Below are 25,699 nucleotides of genomic sequence, written 5' to 3'. Positions count from 1 at the left end.
TTCATTTATTTAAAAGATCATAGTTTCAAGTTTTATAAACCTCTAAAGCAGCCAGACATCCTTCACTGAGGAATATCAGTTCAGTGCTTGGCTTCCCAGGTCAACAAAACTGTTCACATATGTAGATAGTGAGAAAGATGAAAGAGTACCTACATATCTTTCCTACAGCTTCTCCTTATTGATCAATAAATAAGTAGTAATCTCCCTCTGGTAGATGTGCAGTAAGGGTGGGATTTTCAAAAAGCAGCTGGGTAACAAGTACACAAATAGGAATTACTTGTAAATTACATAAGCATGTGAAGATACTGTAATTTCATCACAACTGATAGACATTTTACAGAATAACCCACAAAATTTGAGTATTTCACAAACAAGTTTTCAAGTAATGCATGTGCATATTGGTTAACAAGTGAAAATTGAAAGATATTTGCTTTTGCTAATATTGGGACAAATTTCAGATTGCCAATCTTTTAGGACCTATTATCACCATATATCCCCCTCACCCTTCCAAGACTGGCCAACCACACTGTGTCATTGAGTTTTAAGACTGTTTAGATGTGAAGGTTTGAGACTTTTAAACCCCCCCCCCCACAGCCCTGGGGGGGGGGGCAGAGGAAGTATGACACTTTCAGGTGAACATGTGACTGACAGGGGGTATATACAAGCCTAGCAATACAACATAGTCAGGGCAGATGCAGTCCTGCCAGTTTTCTCCATTTTGTTCTGCTCCACAACTGCTGCTTGTTAGAAAGGTCAGGCCTAAAAGACTGCTAGTTTCATGGCATGAACCAACCATGAGCAAGCTCAGTTTTGATGGAGAGGTTAGTATATTAGGCCAATGGCACCTTCCACCATTTGAAATAGTGTAACTAATTTAATTACAAATTCCACAATCAACAATAATCCTTCCTTATACTGACACTGATCTAGGATATCAAATATATACTTTTCCACAGAGGCAATAGCTAATTTAAGTTGAAGACATTCTTCTCTAACAGCTTTATTTGAGATGTTACCGGCTTTAGAAAGACTTCATTTTTAGACACTTTGAATTTTCTAGTTACAATGAAGAAAGTGTGACCAGTAGATTCTCCCTGCTCTAAGATGTGAAATATTTGAGTAAAATACTTCTATATTTATACTTTCAGTTTTAAGGATCTTTGACCTTTATTAAAAATAAAGTGTTGCTGTATTTTTTGCTTATCTGTACTAATTCATTTTGCCTAGGAAGCCAGCTAGAATATATATGACATTACAGAAGTATGTTTAAAAATTTAAAGCTTTTTAGTTGACTCCACTTACATAGCTGATTCTTAGTCCACCCATCCCAGTACATGATAAAAATTCTTGAAATTTTGTCTGAATTAGGAAAAAACCTACATCTAGCTATACTTTGAACTACAACAGCATTTACAATGTAAAAAGTAACTGGCATAGTACTTACTATGTGGGGAAAAATTCAGAAATTCTGTAAATCTAAGAAGAATTCACCATAGTACTAGGCCCAATGCAGAGGTGATCTATACCCAAAGGAAGTATAAATTAGACATAATGATCACAAGTAGGTGCAACTTGAATTTTTTGCAGCTTCTCAGCATGCAAGTTAGAAGTAGGGTGTGGCCTAATAAGCCTGGCCTTTCTACACCATTCTGCTGCACTTTTTCCAGTCCCTATATACCCTTGGATTCAGTGGGCCAAAATCAGAGGTGATGTGCCCAGGGACATTATTCCATATCAGAATGTTACAACTAAAGTTGTACCTTTTTACTCTCTCTCACACACACACACACACACACCACCAGTGTGCCATCATCTGAGAATGCCCTAAGCAATGGTTTTGTTAAATGAACCAAGTGATCTGGACAATTACCACTGCATTTATTTATTTTTTTTATAAAATGCTTTTGCAGGGAAATTTCATTAGAAACTGTTGCTACAAAAATATAAAACAAGTATAAAACAAAGTATATTTTTACATATATTACTTGTAAGCCACATAAAATACAAGTTATTTACAGGTACAAATATTTCAACAGTGCAAATGCTTTTTCTTTGATTGCCAGCATTGACTGAGCAGTGTGGGAGGGGGGACACTATGTACAGTTCTGATTGATTGTTCTTTACCTGAAAACATCAGTCTCAGAGATTGCCCAGAATCTATTATGTAGAACAACTTTGTGTCCTCTGCGGAAAGTATTACACATTTGTAAGATGTATTTCACAAATGACTGGCTAGATGTAATAGCAACACTTTCCTTCCTGCTGTTTAGCAGACATCACTGAGTAGAATTTCTGAACTATAAGAGTTTCTGGTAAGCTGAGTCAATCAGTCATTTTGCTTGAATGCCAGCAAGTTATTTATTAAGCCGCCTAGTCCAAAATGTTGCTTTATGTTCGTCACCGGGGGCCAGCTGGATTGGTAAACATCACAAGAATTGAAGACAGACAATGCAACTTCTCTTTGATGTATTCTGGTAATTTCTCATTTTCTCCATACCTAGCAGGTGGAGGAAGTTACACAAGTAAGTAGTAGAAGCTGTTTCTATGTCCAGAACATCCATATATGATTTCAGCAGATTAAGATACTAAAGAGTTCAAACTTGGGTGCCTAAAGTTAGGAAGCTATGGATCCTTAACTTAATGTCAGGAATTGTGGGTGCTCAGCCTCTCTAAAGTCAAGTCACCTACTGATTTGTCTAAATATGTATTTGGATGTCTTGAGCACCTAAAGTTGTCTAGTTTTTTTTACTTGCAGAATTTGTGTTCAGAATTGTAGAGATTATATAACCTGATAAAAACCAAGAGAGTTGAGCAGCTAACTGCAAATATAGTATCCAAATGGATATCTTACTGTACGCTCCATTGTATGAAATTCCTACTTTTATTAATTGAACAGCAATAAAACTTATTTGCCATAGTCACTTGAGACTCAAAATAGAACATCTACTGTGTTCAAAGGCCATCTACTGTTTGGGCTGAGATCATCAGGTCTATACACTTGATGTAGCTTAGTTAATTTACCAGGGCATTCCCTGAACTTGTAAATTGTGGACATGTTTTCAGAAAAATGGATATAGTTCTTTTCATTAAAGCTTCCTCTAGTTACTGAGCAAGCACTATAAATAAAATCTCATACTGAAGAGAGATATATGGACAGAACCCATTCTCATCTTATCCAGGGCTGACCGAGGATGCATTTTACTATGTGCTTGCTATTCCTACACTTATTTGATTGCCAAAACACACATGAAGTTACACACATCTGGGTTTTGGGTTTTTTTGTGCTACAACACTAGTAAAGTTTTTATCTACACACTATGGACATAGTGCTACACATATAGGCCATTTGGGTAGTTTTCATATGATGAAATTATAGTAAAGAGATGGTTTCAATTTCTGTAACATGCTAATCAAAGTAAACATTTGTAGGAGTTAAAAAATAGTAACTGAAAGGTCAACATTAGATACCAACTGCAAAGTTTATTTTGTATTTCCATTTAGTTTGAAGGTAATCTATGTGCTTATAGAATTAAGACTCACCTAGTTGTCTGGCCATTTGGAGATGTGTAAGTGATAGAAGAGACACCTGCTTGTGCTACCAACTGGGATCCATCATTGAACTGAACCCACACTGCTCCACTAGTCAACTGATAAGAGATGTGTCCAAAGTTTACAGCTTGAAAACTTCAAATAATTAAAGTTGCATACCATAACTATTTTAAGAAGTTTATGGTACAATTTTCACAAGTGCTGAAGTCACTTAGGAGCCCAAGCCTCATTGTCTTTCAAAGGGCTTTTTAGGCAGATTTGAAAAATAGGACTTCAGCACTTGTGGAAAGTTTACTCTTTTAGTAGTACAATTTAGCTAAGAACTGTGGAATAAAAATTGTACAAAAAACAATACAAGGTTAGTTTATATGGCTATTGGTTCTACAGTATGTGGTATAATTAGACAAATTACTACACAAATGTACTGACTCATTTAGGACCAGAAGCAGGTCATAAATTCATGTCTGGATTATGTAAAACAATTGCTGTTTTGTAAACTTCAACTTTTCCCCCTCTTATCTGGCACAAAGACCATAAAGAAACCACATATCCAGCAATGAACAGAAAATTCCCTCCTCATTCCTCCTCCAGAATAGTACCCACTAATGGCAAGTACAAAAGTGACCCATGGCCCTTTAGTTTAATTCTGTCATCCTATTGTTTAAAAAGGTTAGTAGTAGTTGACTCATCCACCTGTTGGAGAGATCATTCTGTATATACCACTCTAGAAGAGAGTCTGTTATGTTAATTCTCTCTTCATGTAGATGTTTATATATCTATATCTAGCTCCACTAGTTTTGGACTTTTCCATTGTCTCAAAGAGAGTTAATCTGAACTTCAATAAGTAGTACTGGTTAGCTGAATTATTCCACTCAGGTCTTCTCTCAAGGCTAGTTCCCAGTTTCCTCATTCATATTTAACCTCTTCTCCATCATCTTATTGCCCTATCTTGTACTTTCTAACCCATCTGTCTTCAAAAAGTGACCAAAACTGTAGTTTAATTAAACTTACTGTGTACTCCCTGCTTTCAAGTGAAGCCTAAATACATTTTCAAAATTAATCATTTCTTCTAGTTAAAAAAAAACAAAACACTTAGACTTGAAATTAAGAAAACGTGGACTTGTCTACTTTATCAGCAGTTCACTACTCACCTGAGAAGCCCAACCAACATTTTTCACAAAGACAGATTTTAAAAGCTGGGCTGAGTTTGGACTACACTCCTTTTGCTGATTGGAGGAGCAGGTTGTTTCAGGAATGGCAGTGGTGAACACAGAGCCTTCATATATCTAAAAATAGAACACAGAAATGCACAACACTGTTGTCCTTACTAATGATGAGACCATGTTTTAGAAATAAAAATCTTAGATGTTTATGCTCCTTTATTCCTGGTTAAAATATTTAGTCACCTATGTACGTCATCTGACCACTTTAATTACTCTATAGCATGCATGGATTACAAACCAGCAATTGATACTTTTCACTATATTCTTCATCCTCTGAACTAAAGGACTGGTAACAGGACTTCTTTTATACCATGTAAGTACTTTGAGAGAGCAGATTCCCCCTTCTACTTAAGCCTATTTCCCCTTAACCAGAGTCTCCTATTGTCACAACTACAGTGATTCTCTACTTCATAAACAGGCTTCAGACCATGTTAGTTACAAGAATACTTTTCACTGAGATGATCAATTGACCAATAACTAAGAGAAACAAACAGGAGAGAAATACAGCGAATTGTTCTTATTCTTTGGTGTCTCAGTGTGTAACATATTTTTGTCTGCCAGACATTTAAAGGAGGCAACATACAAGATGCACCTGCTTCTTCTTGATTCAGTTATTTAAGCTTGTTGGGCCTTTTGACATGCTAGACTTTTTTTTTTTAATATACAGATAACACTAATACCAAAACAAAGCTTCACATAAAATGCACGCTTTTAAAAAACCTTGATGTCATGTCCCAGAATCATAGTTTGAATGCTTGTTAATGTCCTATGAGACATCTCCAGCACATCCAAACCAGAAGGTGTCTCAGACAGCTCTTCCATAGTGCTTTGCAATAATTAAAATACTTCTATGTTTAGCAAAATAAATTCATAAGTAAGGGTATCAAATTGTGCTCTACTGCTGTTAGGTACCGCATGACGTGTCTTTTTCAGATGCCTACAAAACCTAGACAGAACAAATGAGGTGAAGATCAAGAGCTTTAAGTTACAAATTGACAAGCAAAGAAATTGTGTCATAAAACATTTTAATCTAACTGTATTTGTAATCAAATCTGGTAGGTACACAGGTTAAATCCATAAAAATTTACCTTTGTATCTGAATGTAATTATTGTGTATCTGAACTCTAACTAGACAGCAATCCTCAAGTCTACATACTTGTTTACTTACAGAAGGATTTATGTTGGGAACATGACAAGGAGTAGAGCTCACAGCTATATTTCTATCCGCTGAGGTAGCATCTCTCACTGCGCAGTTTACATCCACTAAAGTAGAGGGAGGTTCCAAAGCCTTCGGAGATTCAGTGTTGCCTGGCTTCCTGGAAATTAAAAATAGCACAAGAATAAAAGGTCTTCGTGAATCTTCTTACTGGGGATAATTGTGTGAAGTGCAATGCACTTAGTCAGGAAACCTGGCTTCTCTTAATTGCAATTGACTGTGTGGCTTCAGACAAGTTACTTAACCTCTGTTGCTCCACTGTCCTATCTGTAAAATTGGGCTGTGTTTATGAAGCACTTTATAGCACCATTCATTTAAGAACTTCAGATTTCATGTGTGTTTGCTATCTTTTGATCTAGATTTCTTTAACTCACCTGCATGCAGTCTAATTGTATTTTATACCAATGAAGGAGAGTCTATAAATCCAGATATATTTATATGTTTACACACCTAGTTTTGCTACAATTTAAAATACACTTTTACCTTCCAACAATTATTGGAAAAAAGGGAACACTTTCACTTCTCTTTTCTTCTTCCAAAACAGCAGCTTCCAATGCAAGACAAATACGGTGTCCCTAGTTTTGTGAAGAAAAAAATATAAAAATTAAAATAAAAAAAAAAGAAGTTTGTTTATATTCAGAACATGAAAGTGCTATATAAATATCTGTAACATGGACTATTTAATGTGATGGGTGTGTCTGGTGTTTGCAAAAGCCTTGCTAAGGCTTACTGGTACAGAGGAAATTGGTTTTGACAAGGCTGCAGCATTTCGGCTGTTAGCAGTATAGAGAGCAGCTCCTAGACACACTGCTGTGCCTTCAGGGGGAGCTCAACTCATTCTCCTTAGCTCAAGAGCTCACTCCCATGCACCTGCTCCAAAGCCCATTGAAGACCATTAGAATTCTATTAACTTCAATGGACTTTGGATCACACACTATAGGGGCACTGAAAATGTGCCCCTATAGGGCAAGATACAAAGTCCATACCACCCCCTCTTTCCCTTCTCACAGGCCAAGGGAAGAGAGAAGCAGGATCCCAGTGTAGGAAGCTTGCAGTAAAATGAGGGTAGGGAGTGGAAAGGCATACAGTGGGTGCATGGTCTTGGTTTCTTATTCCCAAGCCCACAAAGAGGTGGTATGATTATTCCTGTGACTGCTTATTGGGAGACATGGGGCCTGAAAGGTTGGTTGGTAAATGGGTATTCCACTAAGGGCAGATTAGCAGCATTTTTTGCTTAAAACATATCTCCTTCACCTATCTGCAAGGCTGCTTTGCAGAAAAAGCAACAGAGGCTCTTTTCACAATTATCTTTAATTTACATTGGAAGTTAACTAATCAAATATAGGGATGGCATTACTTTATAAAGTCTGATTGCATTTTAAAAAGTCATAACATTAAAGAGAAAAGTAGGCACCGAAAGGACAGAAGATAGTCCTGGAGCCAACCTCGGTGAAAAAGGCTGCAAGTTTAGAAGCGGGCACTTTGCACTCAGAGGTGCCTATACAATAAATATTTACCTCATTTGCATGATCCATATATATTTGTATTTCCTTCAGGCCAATTTCACTGTCTTCTTTCAAAGTGTAGGATTTCCCAGATTTTTCTATCACTCGAGTAATACCTGCTGTCTTGTGTATTTTTGCCCCTAGAAAAACAAAGTCTAATCATTTTTTTCTCTAAAATATCAAAAGTTACCAAGTACAGCAAATTACTGCTGCTACATTCTTCAGAAATTGTCAAGAAATAATATATGTAAGACTTGTTGCAAAGAGAAACATATCCATTCCTTTAACTCACTCCAAGATGAACTCTAAACCTAGGAGAAATCAAAAAGCAACTTAAATAGGTGAACTATAATGTTAACATATGTTAATGTATTAGTGTATATTCAGTATCAGATATAGTTCCTGCGCAAATGCCATGCATTTAAAAAACCACCACCACCACCAAATGTACATACATGAGATCTGGCCCAGGATTTCATAGCACACCACTTCACCTTTAAATTACTACTTATTTATGTTAAGACAGTGTTTCTCAACCCAGGGTACACCTACCCCTGGGGTATACAAAGTTCTTCCAGGGGTCACGTCATCATCTAGATATTTGCCTAGTTTCACAACAGGCTACATGAAAAGCACTAGCAAAGTCAGTACAAACTAAAATTTCATACAATGACTTGTTTATACTTCTGTATATACTATAGCAGTATTTCTCTACCTTGGTTTATGATATATTTTATAATTATATGGTAATGAGAAAATGAGCAATTTTTCAGGAATAATATGCTGTGACACTCTTGTGTTTTTATGTCTGATTTTGTAAGCAAGTAGTTTTTAAATGGGGTGAAACTTGGGGTACCCAAGATAAATCAGCCTACTGAAAGGGGTACAGTAGTCTGGCAAGGTTGAGAACCACTGTGTTAAGATATTCCAACTCAAGACGTTAAGATAATGAAATCAAGTATTAGAGAATAGTGCTCTTGTGTTACAACTGTTGAAACAAAAATGAAGAATGTATTCATTATTTGTCTTACTCAGTTAAATGAAAGGGGCCACTTAAATACAACAAAACAAGAGCTTGTTCTGCAGAACAGGCACTTCTCAGCAGTGCTACTGAAAAGTGGACTTACCTGAATACTTATCTATTTGTGTTCTTACACAATCTTTAAGAAAAAAGTAACTACTACTATTGCTTTGGAAGGCCTAAGATTGACTTCATTGTTTTGAATGCAGCTATGCCTATTTACACCAGAAAAGAATTTGTCCTGAAATCTTTTCTTTATTTGTAATTTAGAGACATAGTTGGATCCCTTGCTCTTGAGGTTTCTACTAAAAATGCCACAATTTTTCCTAGATAATGACAGGGAAAATCTAAGAACAAGCACACTGTTCACCCATCTAAAATGAGAAACAATCACACGTAGGGAGGAAGGTGATTCACAAAGAGCGACAGTAGTTTAATACCACTCTTGTGGTGCGTGCTCAAAACACTGGATAATTGAATCTGCCAGGAGATAGTGGGTATTGTAACTTAAGTATTTAAATGGCTTGTGAGCTAGGGTGAAAAACAATTGACAAAATACTAAAATATATACAGTACTTAAAAAAATTCTAATACTCTTTCCTTTTTAAACTTGGAAGCGTTCACAATTTGTTTTTAGGAAAAAATTTTTTAATAAAGCTTGAAGTTACACATGGTTTCTGTTTGATCACCAGGATTTCAGTACAATCTTGCTAATAAGGTTTAATCATTGCAGTAAAAAGCTAAAGATATTGTCCATATGAATACATACCATCATAAAAACAAACTTCAACATCTGCAATAGGTGAATTCTCCATCAACATGCACTTAGCATATCTTGTATAGAAGGTAACTTTTGGTGTTTTGGATCTTACCAACTGTACAAATTTGGCTGCATACTGGTACTTTTTCCAGTACTTTTCTAAAAGAAGAAGATTTAAAACTCTTAATTGATTAATTCAGAAGGAAAATATATACATATTTATAAATTATAATTAATTCTTTTTAATTTGTGAGATCTGTCACTGTCTAGCTGTCACTAACTGAAAATGGGGGAAGTCAGCTTTCCAAGGACTTACCTGGTAGTATTTTACAGAGCTATTTAAGTGTTTTACCCTGACAATTTTTTTTTAAAGTTAGGCCAGTATAGGACATTCATATCCATGTGGAATATATTGAATCTGTAGATTCATATATTAATATCATTCAAAGCATATGTTAGTGATTTCTTTAAGTTAGGAAGCAATGGACACATTTTATGAATATTTTCAAGATGGTTTTGGTAAAGTCAGTGAATGATCTTTAAAGCAAAAAGTAGGCTGCTGTACTAACTGTTCAGTGAAATACATTACTCGATTGTTATATATGGAGAAGCACTGCCTTAAATGCTTTAATAATCACTCAGGCTCAAACTATGGCCACAAAGAAGTAGAGGTTAGGTTGCCGGCTTTGAAGATTATTTGGAAACCCCTCCCCTCCCTCAAGTTCAAGTAGTCTGAATACTAGACTCCAAAAAAACTAAAAAAGCTTCAATCTTACCCATCCCCCTATGGCGTAATGTAGGCAAATAAGTGATTCCTTATAATGAAGTCATTAAATGAAGACCAGTACCCTACCTCACAGCATTATGAAGTCTCATTACATTTCAAAGAAGAAAAAAGTAGTCAGTTTCAATTAGAGCTCTAGTTTTTGTCTTGCTCCTAAATGAATAGGCATTTTCTCCATTGTATTCAACATAAAGTATTTAAAAGCTTGTACTCATTCCAACCATGCACAAAGTTTTTTAAAAACCATACTTTTAATCTACTTTTTTTTTTTTAAACAAAAGAAAATTTTACACTACCTGGCAAGTTGTCAAAGTTGTACATAACAACATCTTCAGGAGGAGAGGGAGGTCCATCATCAAGAAGGAAGCCTCTTCCTTCATTTGGATGATAAACTGTGATCTAACAAAAGCCCCCCAAAATCTTAGTTATATTGCTATACAGTATATCACAAATTCCTTATCTGAAAGCTGTGGATGGAAGTTACACAATGCAAGGCTTAACTACTGTATTCCTCTGTCTACGCAATCTTAATTTACTTTGGCAGGTTTCAGCTAAAAGTTTAGCCAGTTTTAGATCCAAAACCAAAATCAAAGGTCTATTTTTTTTTAAAAAACAGAAACAAATCAGTCTGCTACTTGCATTCCAAAGGCTGCACTACCCAAGAAGAAAATATCTGCAGTTTCGCACCCATCCTTGATGCAAAATATTCAACTGCTATCTAAAGGATAAAAAGTGTTTTAAACAAACTGATACTCAAATTAAGGTTAATATAGCTAAAGGCTATTGCTTTTATTTGTGATATACTGAACAGTTTAATACTATAGTCACTTGATATTTATAATGGAAATGATCAATTTAAGTTACATTACTACTCACCACACTTCCATCACAAGATATTCTGAGAACTTCTTTCACAAGCTCTTGGGAATGGAGTTCCTTTAGAAACTCCATACACACTTCTCCTGCATCTAAAATACTCACCTAAAACACACATAAAAAATAAAAGCCAGGTTAAAATTTAATTTCTTGCCCAAATGAGACTATACTTCCCCACCCCCCCCCCAAACATTTCAGAAAAGTATTTGTTTCCTCCCTCTCCATGTTTATGGCAAATTCATAAAAATGAACAATGGTATTACCAAGATCAAGCAGCTGATTTTGTGCTCCCTGAAGTAACTTGTACAGGTAATGCTATTACTTAGGACAATTCTAATGCTTGTTCAGCATGAACAAAGAGTTATATAGCCAAGTGTGTGGCTTCTTGAAGTGACCAATCAGAAATGAGGAGGTAGATCAGCCCTAATACCTTTTCAAATACTAGGGTAAGGGAGGAGAAAGAACAGATGGAGGATGAAGAGGGGGAAAGCAGTAAGAGAAACAAAGGAAAAGAGACAAGAATGAGAAAACAAGAAATTGAGATAAGCAGGGACTGAAAGAACTTTATTTTTAAAGAAGAAGAGAGAGAAAAGAAAGCAATGAGGAAAAAGAGGCCAAGAGTGTTTGTGAGAGAAGGAGCAAGACTATTCTCTTCAATTCCAATTAAGATACATAGCTTAAAAGGAAATGTTTTATATTACTACCACGTGCACATAATATTTTAATTTGGTCACATTAACGTTCAAAACAAGACCTGTAAAGTTAAAGTGTGCATTTTTCAAATACTTTGAAAAACATGCCTATTTTTAATATATCTAGTGTGTGTCAGGCTGTAATTTTCTTTTATTTGTAAACTCAGAATGAGACAACACTAACATTTGTGCCAAAAATCAGTAATGGCATTAGATTATATGAAGACTGACGTTTACTATACTAATGAAGACTGAGATTTACCATGCCATACTAATCTTTGATTTCTTTTAATAGACATCTTAGAAAGCATGTGAGCACACCAGTTTCACTGAGCAATTGTGAAAATGGAGATCCTTTTTTATGCTATACTTAATCCATAAATATTTATTTTTATAATTTCAAAAAACAAAACATACCACTGCATTTTTTGTTTTTTGTCTGATTGATTTTAGCCTGTGAGCATTCAGAGGAGATACAATACTTCGCAGTGTAGGTTTCTGATGTCCTAATAGTTCTTTGCCCCTGATTTTTCCTTGTTCTGAAGTTGGATAGAGACCAAATGCAGATGCTGGTTGAGCTTTGTCAGATTTACATTCAAGTCCAGAGGTATATTTCTTTGTACTGATCTCATTTATAGAATGCGCAACGTCAATGGGGGCACTGGGATTTTTTTTATCTTTTAAGCCATTCCAGGCATTTCTTGATGTTTCTTGCTGCACACCTAGATGGTATCGGAAACCTCCATTTGTGTTATCAGTACTGATGTGATCCAGAGGCTCTCTCAGCTGAGCTGAAAAATAGCATTATATTCAGGTTAGAGGTTTAAGAAATTCATTACTTTGGAAGAGTTTTCTCAGTTCTTAAGGGGCAAGGGGAAGTGGGATAGAAAGGAAGGAACTATTTCATGGTCTTTAAAAAATTTTCAAAGTAACTAAAATTTAAAAAATAAAACTAAGTAACTGCAGAAGAAAGGTTGGTTTAGCCCTCAATATTGAGTAACATTTCTAGGCTGAGATCAGTGTGTCATTTTAGTTTATTCCAAAATAAAATGACTCAAATTTGAAAGATGTATTGAACTCCAATACAATTTAAAATAAATTCCACTATGTGACTAATGTGTCAATCACTGCCTTTTAAATATAGTGGGTGCAGAGTACCTTAACTGAAACAGCATTTCTGAATGATTTGTTTCCAAATTATACCACCACTAGTACACTTCTAAATATTTATTTAATTTAAAACAGGAATCAAACTTGATCTCCCTCGGTGGAAAGAAATACTGTTAATTTACCACTCAGGTAATATATGTAGTACTATTAAAAGGACTAGCAAATTTTACTGAAATTACAATATGGCAAACTCTTGATAGAATAAAAACCACTTCTCAAATGCACTTTTTAAGAAGTGTTTTCTATTTTAGCTATAAAGTAGACAGAAATAGAATATATGAATATGCTAGTGCCATAAATAAAAAATATTTACAATATTCTGCTTTTTATGTGTAATATGTCAGCAAAAGGGTAGATTAGAAATTTAGATTACACTGGTAGGTGTGAATAGTTATGCTATATTTTCCCACGTTCAGCTAGGGGAACAGATTGCTTTTATATTTGATTTGGCCATGACTGTTATATTTGATTAAATGAGGCCGATATTTAATCGGCCTCATCTCTCTCCTTCACCCAAACAATGAATGCATCCTTTCTACCATGGCATAGAAGCAATGCAAAAAGAATAAAAGAGTTGAGGAGAGAGAGAGAGCAGAGATAGCTAGATTATATGAGGAATAGGGTAATTCCAACTATATATCATATGGTTACAATTCCCCCAAGGGAAAGGGAGTCTGACAATATCAAACAAAGAAAAATGAGTGGTTTTGTGTTATTTAAACCTCTTGGTTAAATTACATCTTTATTCTGTACAGTTTGCATATACGATGTAATATAATGCATGGCAAAGAACTCCTCCTTCCCTTCTGTGCCTTTTGTATTTCTCTCCACCCTCCCTTCTGCAGCTCTAATTATCATCGGTCTTTCATACTCTACACTCATACACAAAACATTTTTGTGTTATTCAAAGAATGACATCTCAGTATCTCCAAAATAGTGAAGTTAGGGTAAAAATATTCAAAAGCACCAGAGTTCAATTTTCAAAAGTGACAGGCATTCAGGAACTTAAATCCCATTGGAAAAAGTCAGTGGGACTTAAGTGCTTTTGAAAATTTTACCCTTCACACTTCAAATCATCATTTAATTAGGCACAGAGTTGTTCTGCTTCTGGTCAGTACTGAACAATGAGGAAGGACTATAAAATTCTGTATTATAATTTTCCTGTTGGTACTAGTTGTTTTTATTAGTACAATAAATGAAAAAAAAATCAGAAAGTTAATGATGGTAGCCAAAGGAAAGGATGACCTCATTTCAGAGTGATATACAATTTGACTATCAAGCTTCACTTATGATACTGCAGGCAGTTATTCTTGTACCATTTACTACTATACTTTTAGTTCATAATGTGTTTATCTGCATAGAAAAACATTTAAATATTGAAGGGGACACAAAGGAACACATCATAATAATTCGTTATTTTAAGTACCCTCCCATGTTTCCTCCAGGAAGCCAGACTGCACGCCCCCCTCACCCCCCCCATGGAAGCGAACACTATTTAATGTCCAATTTCTTATGTAATATTAGCAGTACATCCTATTGTACTGGATAATTTCACCACACACAATTAGGTGTCCTTTTGTCATAAATAAGGAAATATTAATTTATAAGACAAGTAAGTAATTACATGCCTAGGGCAAATAACAGCATTTCTTTAGTTTGTATAGGTCATGCAAACTTGACAATTAAAAAAAACAACAGTCTGAAAATTCATACCATTTGTCTGTATGCTTCCAAGCCACTGCTGCATTGTTTCAGTCTGGGACTTCTGTTCTAATAAACCAATACTGGGCTTCATTGGACAGAGATAATTTGAGCTAAATACACAAATATGTGTAAGTGTTTCCATAACAATAAACATGAATATTTATTGGCTATTGACCCTAAAGCTAAATAAATTTGTACAACGTGGCTCTTTTACTAAAAGAGTAGTATAGCTTTTGTGAAATAAAAGTGACATCCATAAACAAGATTATACTGTATATTTGTATAACATAAGAGTAATTCTATTCCAGATGCAGAGACAGTAACAGAACATGTTGGTGGGGGCTAAGAGAATCATATAGAACTTTGGAGACTCCAGATAACATGGGACAGGTGCACCAGGCAAATATAGCAAAAAAGCAAATATTATTTCCATACATATAGTCTAAAATAGATTTATTGGTTTATTGTTATACTATTAGTTAACTGAAGTTTGACAAATTTAAGACAGCCAGGACTCTCATCAATTAGGACCTGGAACTTGCACATGCAGAGGACAATGGCTATTGGTGAAGCATTGCATTTGGGGCTTTCTTCCTCCACCCCTCTGCAGCCCCCAGACAGCTATACTGGCAGAAGCCACATCCTCCCTACTTGGCATCTAAGCCACGCTTGCAGAGACTTTCAGCAGTCAAGACTTGCTCCTCCCCTCATGGTGGGACCCTGTAGTTTTCACCAGAGACATATAGGAGGGGAACTCATTTTTAAAACACTAATAGAAAATGCATTTGTGCTGACTGAAATTTAAATGTTTTTCTACTATAGCTTATTCCATAACATTATGCATTTAACAAGATAGATAGTTCTAAATTTTATCTTAAAGCTGCCAATTCTAAAACAGACTGATTCTTACTGTGTTTGGTCTTTCACAGGTGGAGATGTGTGCTTTTCAAAAGAACCAGAACTATAGGAAGTCTTATCCTTAAATATAGGGGGAATATCACCATAGCTGTTTACAGGTGAAAATCTTTCTGTATTTTCCATCACTCCTACTCTGGTTGTTGAAAGCAGTTCTATGGAATGGCATCTCTCCACAGTGTTTGATATTCCTTGAGTCTGACTGCGAGATGCGCCAGACCTATCAGAAGAATGGGCCCTCCGAAGATAACGTGAATGTGGTCTCTCTTCAGTAAGTTGCATTGTTCTTCCCCTACCACTTATGCCAGTTTCTTTTCCCTGAATTCCCCAGTGATTATAAGAACTGCTTCCATCCACAGATGAAATGTCACTGGAATTCTTATTTTTAGGAAATACAGTCATTTTATTTGGGAGTGGCTGACCAACCAAGAGCCTTTTCTTTTCCTTCAAGCAACCACTTACACTGACACTGGAAGAGCCAGTGAAGGCTGTAGAGATTGTGGCATTTCCACTGTCCATTGAATCCTCCACGGTTCCTGAATCTTTACTTCGTGCCGAGTTATATCTGGACATAAAAGGATGATCCAGTACAGATGAAAGACTTAAACGATCTGCTGGGTTTTTGCGAAGTAACCGGTGTACAAGGTCTTGAGCCTCCCCTGACAAAAAAGTTGGCATTTCATAATCTGCTAATACTACTTTATTCAATGTGTTCTTGACTGTGTCAGTGTCAAAAGGTGGTTTCCCAATAAGAAGAGTATAGAACATACACCCCAAAGACCACACATCAGATTCAAGTCCATGTGCACTCCGTGTGGCTATTTCTGGAGAAATGTAGTTAGGAGTTCCACACATTGTGTAATGCTTTTCATGAGGCATTTTCAATTGCGTTGCTAGTCCAAAATCAGCAATCTTGATGTTCATATTACTGGTGAGTAGAAGGTTAGAAAGGGTGAGGTCCCGATGTAATATTCCATGAGAATGAAGATATAACATCCCTGTGATAATCTGATGCATAAAGTGTCGCGCTGTTAGAACATAAAAATATAAAATCTGGTTTTAGTAGAATATTTGAAACAGTAAGCATCAAAACATGACTAAGTATCTTATGTGCCCCAATCTGACCCATTTATTAGGATCAAATTACTAAAAGTGTGTAATGTAACTGTCATTATATTAAAGAGATTAGAGGAGAGATAATTTGCTGTTACCATACTGTTTAGTTGTCTCACCAAGACTCTGTTTCTAAGGCAAATCCATGAAACACGGTAATGGTGCTTTTAATCCAGTAATCAAATCTGTTTCTTTGCCACTGTGCAAAACCACACTTAATCAAGAACTTGAGTACAAATTGAAAATATTTAAAACTGGCCCTAGATGCTTTGACAACTTGTTAACATGGGGCAGTGATTTTATTTCTGAACACCCTAGAACAGTGGCTTTTAACGTGTGGTCCGCGGACCACTGGGGTTCTACAGGCTACGTCTAATAGGTCCGCAAAAGGTTGTAACCATAGAACGGTGGTTTTCAACCTGTGGTCCATGGAGCGCCGCAGACTATGTCTAAGATTTCCAAACGGGTCAAACAACTCCATTTGAAAATGTTTAGGGGTTCACAAATGAAAAAAGGTTGAAAAAAATCACTGCCCTAGAAGTCAGTATATAAAGCAGATTCTTAGAACTAATCTGTTTTGTGTGATGTACAGGTTATATATACACAAGAGACCAGGTGTTTGGACACAGTGTAACAGATCACTAATAAACTGGCACAGATGTCAACAATGTTGAAAACACAAATAATCTTGAGCAGTCCCTTCTCCCACTAAACTAATTTAAAAGTTACAATTAGAAACTGTTTTCCCTACCACAACAGGTAAAGCAATCATGAAACAGAGAAGACCAAGAGCATAGTCTAGAACAAGAGGATGAATGCCTTAAGGCTTCACATAGACTGAAATAGTGTCCTGTACCACTGCTTCAGGATTATGGCTATGGCAGGAAGCACTGTTTGCTGAGGCAAATGACCATTAACCCTTCTTCCATCCCATACACATTACAACATAAACATAACATTTCTTCTCACTTCCTTTCAATTACCAATCCTTATTACAGCTCAAGGAATTCACCCTTCCTAACTGTGTACATGATGCAGTCTTGGCAAAGTGCCTGAAGCACATAGGAAAAAAACTTACAAGTTATTCTAAAATACAGTAAAGTCACCTCTACAAGGCAGCCTTCTGTCCTGAAATCACTCAAAAGTATTCCCAAGTGTACTGTGTACAAGTTGGCTTCATCATTAGACCACCTCTAAATTCAGTCAGTATGGCTCTACATGACAACATAAGAGCAGTATCTTATTCAACAAATCCTGACGACTTAGTGAGAAAAATGTTTGTACCACCCTCAGTGCCTGTTGGCAGTGCAGAGCCAACACAAGTAGAAGAGGAATTATATTCACTTGTATTTCGTTAACGAATTGTTTACAAGTTCCAATCAGTTGCACTTGTGCAATCCCACTGGAGACAGTGGTGTTACCTTCAGAATAGAACTGCATTTTAAATTCGGTAGTCATCCCTAGGGATGTACTGTATTCTTCAGTGCTTCTGCCTCCCAGCTGGAGTGCAATTAAAGACATATTGGTTGGAAAGCAACACCAACTACCATCTTTCAAATTGCAGAAGCTAGTCTACTGGCCAACTCCCTTATTCCCCTCCCCCACCCGCACCCAATATATTCAGTCTCTTTTTCTACTCCTCCTTTAGGAGCTTGGAGAGGGCAAAGACCTTAAGAAAACTTTGGAGAGAGAGGAGTGAATTGTACTGGTAAAAGTCACCATTCCACAGAAAAGACTAATTTGGGTCTAGCAGACAGTATTTTTTAAATAACTTTTCCCAAATTGGTGAAAGCACGCCACTTTGCAGCTTCCTGTTCTATCACTTAATTCTGGCTCCTGAGTCTGTTATGGGGATGATGTCTATAAGGGATAATACAAAGCTTTAACAGGTGAAGAACAATGAATTGCACTTACACGTATTTCAGTGCTTTAAAAAAAATCCCCAAATTACAGTAATATCTGTCCTGAACCACTATTCAAGAGACCAACAAAAATCGGTTGTTTGATGTGTATATCTACTTGACAAGGAACTCTGGCAGTAACAACATGGGGATTGGTGCTTCTTGTAGCAATGATTTCCATATGAAAAGTATATGGGCGTTGCTTTTTTTTTGTTGTTGTTGCAACTGCCAGCCTTGCTAATTCATTGTGTATTCTTTCCTCCCAATGTATCATTCATCATCATTAGCAAATAGTTCCACAAAACAGATTAGGCCCTCAGAACCATACGGACAGCCACATAGTTTTCATATCCACCTCCATTTCGGAACTTGGTAAATAGTTCCAATGATGCTGCACAAAACAAACTAGACTCCAGCTCTTTTTTGACCTGTGTTGGATCTGCAATATCAAGAATAAAAAAAACAGCAAAAACAGAAAATAATGGGGCTGTTCCAATGTTCCTGTTAGGGCTGTTGATTAATCAGCTAACAAGCGATTAACTAAAAAATATTAATTGTGATTAATCACACTGTTAAACAATACCAATTGAAATTTATTAAATATTTTGGATTTTTTTCTACATTTTCAAATATATTGATTTCTGTTACAGCACAGAATACAAAGTGTACAGTGCTCATTTTATATTACAAATATTTGCACTGTAAAAATTATAAACAAAAGAAATAATATTTTTCAGTTCACCTCATACAAGTACTGTAGGGCAAGCTCTTTATCATGAAAGTGTAACTTACAGAGATATATATATTTTTGTTACATAACTGCACTCAAAAACAAAACATAAAAACTTTAGAGCCTACAAGTCCACTCAGTCCTACTTCTTTTTCAGCCAATCACTAAGACAAACAAGTTTGTTTACATTTACGGGAGATACTGCTGCCTGCTTCTTATGTACAATGTCACCTGAAAGTAAAAATAGGCATCCACATGGCACTTTTGTAGCTGGCATTGCAAGGTATTTATGATATCCTAAACATTCGTATGCCCCTTCATGCTTCAGCCACCATTCCAGAAGACATACTTCCATGTTGATGATGCTCATTAAAAAAATGCCTTAATTAAATTTGTAACTGAACTCCTTGGGGAAGAATTGTATGTTTCCTGTTCTGTTTTACCCATATTCTGCCATATATTTCATGTTATAGCAGTCTCAGATGATGACCCAGCACGTTTGTTTTAAGAACACTTTCACAAAAGAACACTTTGACAAAACGCAAAGAAGATACCAATGTAAGATTTTTAAAAATAGCTACAGCCTTCCGCCCAAGGTTTAAGAATCTGAAGTGCAATCCAAAGTCTGAGGGGTATGAGGTGTGGAGCATGCTTTCAGAAGTCTTAGAAGAGCAACACTCAGAGGTGGAAACTACAGAACCCAAACCATTAAAAAAAGAAAATTAACCTTCTGCTGGTAACATCTGACTCAGATGATGAAAATGAACATGCGTCGGTCTGCTCTGGATCGTTACCAAGCAGAATCCACCATCAGGGTGGTTGAAAGCATGAAGGGACATATGAATCTTTAACGCATCTGGCACGTAAATATCTTGTGATGCCAGCTACAACCATGCATTTTCAGGTGACATTGTAAACAAGAAGTGGGCAGCATTATCTCCTGCAAATTGCAACCAAACTTGTATGTCTGAGCGATTGTCTGAAGTAGGAGTGAGTGGACTTGTGGGTTTTACATTGTTTTATTTTTGAATGCAGTTTTTTTTGTACATAATTATACATTTGTAAGTTCAACTTTATCATGAAAGAGATTTCACTACAGTACTTGTATTAGGTGAACTGAAAAATACTTCTTTTGTTTTTTACAGTGCAAATATTTATAATCAAAAATATAAACTGAGAACTATATACATATTGTGTTGTAATTGAAATCAATATATTTGAAAATGTAGAAAACACCCACAAATATTTAAATAAATGGTATTCTATTTTTTTAATTGCGCAACAAATTTTGTTTAATCATGCAACAGTCCTAGTTCCTATTGTATGGAGATGCAACTCGGATGTAATAACAGGGACACAAATCTGTGGAGTAAGAATGTGTCAATTTTACATAGTCATATTTCAGATTAGAACTGTAATTTAACAAAGGTTACACCTTAATGTTAAAAGGGAAGATCTACCTCGGCATCACTGAAGACCAGTTTTTAATATTTTACTTCTAGTAGCACATGGACTTATAAGGAGGGATGCAAGAAATCTGTTTCCCGGAGAAAAACATGGAATTTTGATTTTTACAAACAAACAAACAATCTTCAGTTTTTACATTTTGTGAAAAAATAAAAATATATTAACTATTAACTTAATTTTGCTGGAAGTACCAATGTCACTTATTCAATGCACACAACCTCCCACTCTTGTGACTGATTTTTTAATTTAAAATTACACTGGAACCCCTTTTTATCCAATCTAATTGGGACTGGGGCCAGAATGGATAATCAAAAACTCGGATAATCAGGAGAATTGGCAAAGAGCTTTCTGTCCCTTATTTTAAGATGCGGTGGGGGGTACTCAGGCAGTCAGCCCCACACAGTGGGGGCTGATCACCGGAGCCACAGCCACGGTCAGCCCCAGGCAGCTGGTGGTTGGTTAACATGGAGATCTGAATAATGGAGGCTTGGATTAACGGGGTTCTACTGTATATCAATAAAACATTGTGTTCTACCGATAACTATATATATTGTGGCTAAGGAAACTAAAGTTCAGCATTTAATTTTAATCACAGAAAAACATGGATTTTTATTTTTTTAAATCAGAGAATTTGGGGTTTTTTAATCACAGAAAATTAAGGACCCTGCTTATAAGTCATAATTGTTGTTATTCTATTATGCTATCATTCCTGTCCCAAACAGGACTAACAACAAAACAAAGAAACTACATATCAAATATATATGCAATTGTAGCAAAGTCTTTCAAGTACTACTAGATTTAGAACTATATAGAATTGCTCCAAGGGAAAGCAATGACAGTGATACATTTTTAAAAGAGACTTTTATCTATCAAAATTAAATGATAAAAAAAGTAAAAATGTCACTATATGAAAGAATCCAACCCACTTTCTTCTTCAGAAAAAGGCTTCATTCTGTTCTTTAGATATCTGCTCATTTCTCCATTGTGACACATCTCTAGTATCAGGTACACGTAGTTGCTATCTTCAAAATAATTATAAAGCTAGAACATAAAAACAGAATAAAAACAGTTAGAATACTTTTACAATGAATGGAGCAGAATTTTAAGGTAGTGTACAAAGTGTAAGGTTATTCTTACCTCAAGTATAGAAGGATGTTTTAATTGACAATGTATCTTCACCTCATTTTGAACTCTCTGTACCATTCCAGCTTTGTGCATGGCCTTTTTGTCTATCTGAAAAGGGACCAGAGAAGTCGTTTCAAGACACATTTTAAGATAAATCCCACAATGGAATTAATGCTACCATCAGACTCTACTCGTGTCGACTATATATTGCATTTTACAAGTTCTTTTGTAACCCTATAGATACCCTAGTTCCTTCAACATTTAACTTTTTTTTAAATCAGTCTATCTGCACTTTGAGTTTAAATCACAATAGTGTGCACTTAATACCTTGTTCTTAGACACACAGATTTGGAATAATATTTGATTGTGTAACAAGCAGTTATGCATGCAAATCTAGAAGAACTGAAAAAAGAAGTCACTAATAAAGCAGATAAGAAATATTTAGGCATATTTAATGTGGTAAAATGGACTATTTATAAGCAATATGTAGTTAATTTCAATGCAACCTGAAAATATAATCTTGTGAAGACAAACCTATACCGCCTGTATTAATTCTAGCAAAAGTTGGTTAATATGAATAAGTAAAGTTTATAAAATACAAACAGATATTTTGATAAACTATAAGCCAGCCTTCCAAGAAAATCAAGATTAACCAACCCAGGCACAAAATCTGTTTACCCACGATTATCACAAAGAGGATAATAATGAAAAATCTAATGATTTTTCTTTTTTAGCAGATGAAAGTAAATTTCTTGTCCATAGGTCAGTGGAATTTTGCAAGCCTACTCAGGTCCTAATCCTGCAAGCTACTCTGTGTGAGCTGCACCCCCTGCACTCATTTGGAACCTCACTGACGTCAGGATCAGGCTCTTAGGATATAAATTCTGAGTCAGGAACTGTCGGCCAGATCCTCAGATTTAAATTATTCTCCTGTAAATTATTATAGTTCCGTTGAAATCCATGATAATTTACACAGGCTGAGGATAAATCCCATCTTTTGTGTGTTTCTACTGCACTTGGCATGAAGAAAGACCCAATCAGATTGGGATGTCTGGGCATCACCCCAATATACTTAAAATTTATATCTCAACTTTGCAATATGCAATTCAATCACTAGTTCTTAGCCACAAAATCTAATGCAGAGCATTAGATATACAACCAAAAGCAAAGTTTGGCAAGGGAGAAGATACCAGCAGTGAGAGGCAATATTCTCTTGGCAGTATGCATAGCTATAGTAGGACAGGAAAGAGCTGTCCGCCAGTGGCTGCACCTGTGCAAAGCACATTGGCACACGTGCATTCTCCCGCTGTGTATGGGGCAGTAACACCACTTACCATTTTGATGGCCACTTCCAAGCCAGTTTTTAGGGATATCGCCCTGTAGACCCCAGCGAAGGAGCCCTTCCCCAGAAGGTTCCCAACCTTGAAATCCTGAAAAAGAGAAAGAGACCACCTCACAATTAATCTTCCATGACTGTGCAGGGTGCCCCTCTTCCAGGGATGCTGGAATAATTTTTATAGTGGGAGTGCTGAGAGCCATTCAATCAAACTGTAAACCATGTATATGATGGAAACCACTTCAAGCTCGTTCGCTGCCCGACACACACCCCACCGCCGCACCCCTAGATCCAGCACCTACGCCCTCTTCCCGGCCCACGGGCGGGGGGCAGGAGCGTACCTGGATGGAGCTCTCCCCGGCCCGGCTGCGAGACATGCCGGCAGAGGCAACGCGGCTGGGCTTGGGGGCCAGAAGGAGACTCAGCAGCCACTCCGGCATCTTCCCCAGAGCTTGCACTCTGACACAGTGACCAGAGGGGAGCAGTAACCGCGCCGGAGCCGGGCAGCCTTCCCGCCGGCTCTCCCGCGCCTGGGGGAGCAGAAGGGGGAACAACGGCCGCCAGCTCCCGCTGCCATAGCAGCGGCGGCAGAGGCACCTCCCGCCTGACAGTCCTAAGCGGCCGCAGAGAGCTGCTCCCCCCGCCCCCGTGGCCCGTCACAGCCCCCGCACGGAAGACTCGCTTCCCTTTGGGGGTGGCTCCCAAGCGGGCACTAGGGGCCCTGAGCACCAGTGACTACTACGATCCCGTGGGACAGTTGAAGCGAGATGGCAACAGATGTGCACGGCAGGGAGAAAGCGAAAGCGGCCCACTCACACTCCGAGGGCTGTGGCCAAGCTGTTTGCTCCGCTAAGTCCCCTTGTAAACGGTGACGCACAGAAGCCTTCCCTGCCCCTGCAGTTCGTAGGGAGACCAACCTGGAGCTCTGCAACCACCCTCCAGCGAGAACAGCCTCTCGTCAGCTAGGGACGCTCAGCGATGGCACACGGACAACACCCTGTACCCTAAAGGGCTGAGCCCAACTGCAACAGCTGGAAATAGTGTAGGCGGATCCCAACCACCTTTTCACTTCCTAGGGGTCTAACTTAACAGTGGCCCTTCATCGCTACAGTTGATCTGGATACAACACGGTTAAAGGGACACCTTGCTAAATAGTCCCGTGGGTCACTGTTACTCTCAGGAGAGACAAGCCTTAGTATAAAATATTTATCTCTTCCTTATACTTCCTGTCACTTGTATGTGAACAATGAGATAGTATTAGTGTTGACTAGGATGTATGGTATTATAGAGGACCCATAGCTAGCAAGAGAAAACTGTCACCAGACAATGACCCACCCGTTCAGGCTGAGAATTTCTATGGGAAAGTATGTTACAGTCTCTGGTCCTGATCTGCAAAGTACCTCCACCTCGACCTTGAGCTTCTAACACCACGACTCTCCAGTCCAGACAAAACTCTTATTGACCACAACCAGAATCGTATACATGTTCTGCCTACTGAGTCATGACATGAGTAGCGGCTTCCAGTACAGACTGGTAGCAGAGTAACTTCAATATACGCCAAAATCTTGGCCGTTGCCTTCTCCTTGATGCACCAAAGAATACCCCATGGAGTGGCCAGAGACCGCAGCGATGGGTGCTTCTGAAACGCATGCAGTTAACAGTGGAGTAGCAAGTGTCTGCTGCACGGCAGCCAGCTGGCCACGGGGCTTGCAGTCACTGGGAGACAGAAGCTGCAGGATTCATGCGGGGCCTGGACAGCAGAGCAATCAGGCGAACACGCCCAGAGGCAGTGGAAACCATCTGCCTGGTAGTTTGGTCTGAGATCAGGTTGCACCAGAAATACTAGGCTGGGGGAGAGAGCAGGGAGGGGTTGCCTAGGAGCAGACGGTGCTATTGAATTCACACTTGCCACCTGCCAGGGTTCAGGCTGCCAGGAGGGGGTGGGCACGACCGGGGGAGAGGCCACCCTACCCGTGTCCTCCTCCCCAGTCGCGCTTACTGCGCCGGGGCGCGCCCCGGGAAGCCTTAGGCCCTGAGCCAGCACAACGCAGCCGGGGGAGGAATTCACTCCCCGCGCGGGGGGTGGGGGAGGCACCACCCCAGCAGGTAGCAGGAGGGGGCGGGGCCGCTGCTCCAAGCTTCCCGTCCCGGGGGATTGGTCGGGTCCTGCCCCTGCCCGCTCAGGAGAATGGTGGGGTCTCGGCCCCACCCCCGCGCGGGGGACGGGCGGGTCCGCACCTCTATCTTCTCGCCGATGCAGGTCGCCATGGTGCCGGCCGGCCGCTCCTCCCGCGTCCTCTCTATGATTTCCCCTCCGAAGCGCGGCTGCGGCGCCCCATTATGGCCGCGTCCTCAGCCCGCCGTGCCCCAGGCCGCTCCTTCCCCGCTCCAGGGCCCGGCGGGAACCTCTCTCCCTCCACACCACCATTTTGAAAAATCGCGCCGTTAGCCCTCCTAGAGCGAGGCTGCGGCTGACGTAATCACGCTCGCTCGGAAGCGCTAGTACCTCCATGTTGCGAATAATAGAGATGGCGCATGCGCAGTTGGTCGATTATTCATGTCCGAAATAAATAATGTATGATTGCTGCGCATGTGCGATATGGAACGCAGAC

The 25,699-nt window shown here is 38.2% G+C and overlaps 1 protein-coding gene across 1 annotated transcript; it reads right to left on the bottom strand.

Moving 5' to 3' along the window:
- Nucleotides 1–1,876: 1,876 nt before the first annotated feature.
- Nucleotides 1,877–25,513, bottom strand: PLK4 (polo like kinase 4). The gene is made up of 16 exons (XM_045019474.1): nucleotides 25,326–25,513; nucleotides 23,086–23,181; nucleotides 21,764–21,859; nucleotides 21,553–21,667; nucleotides 15,411–16,443; nucleotides 14,510–14,610; nucleotides 12,044–12,417; nucleotides 10,935–11,039; nucleotides 10,355–10,457; nucleotides 9,284–9,433; nucleotides 7,506–7,633; nucleotides 6,472–6,563; nucleotides 5,941–6,088; nucleotides 4,701–4,835; nucleotides 3,541–3,647; nucleotides 1,877–2,497 (listed from the first exon to the last, which is right to left on the bottom strand). Exons 1-16 carry the CDS (start codon nucleotides 25,353–25,355, stop codon nucleotides 2,398–2,400), a joined length of 2,913 nt encoding a protein of 970 aa, XP_044875409.1. The 5' UTR covers nucleotides 25,356–25,513; the 3' UTR covers nucleotides 1,877–2,397.
- Between the last annotated feature and the right edge of the window lie 186 nt (nucleotides 25,514–25,699).

The sequence above is a fragment of the Mauremys mutica genome, chromosome 5 (genome assembly GCF_020497125.1).
Source record: "Mauremys mutica isolate MM-2020 ecotype Southern chromosome 5, ASM2049712v1, whole genome shotgun sequence".
Classification (NCBI taxonomy): domain Eukaryota; kingdom Metazoa; phylum Chordata; order Testudines; family Geoemydidae; genus Mauremys; species Mauremys mutica.
The sequence above is the reverse complement of the archived record's forward strand: the minus strand, read 5'-3'. Positions and strand labels throughout refer to the sequence as shown.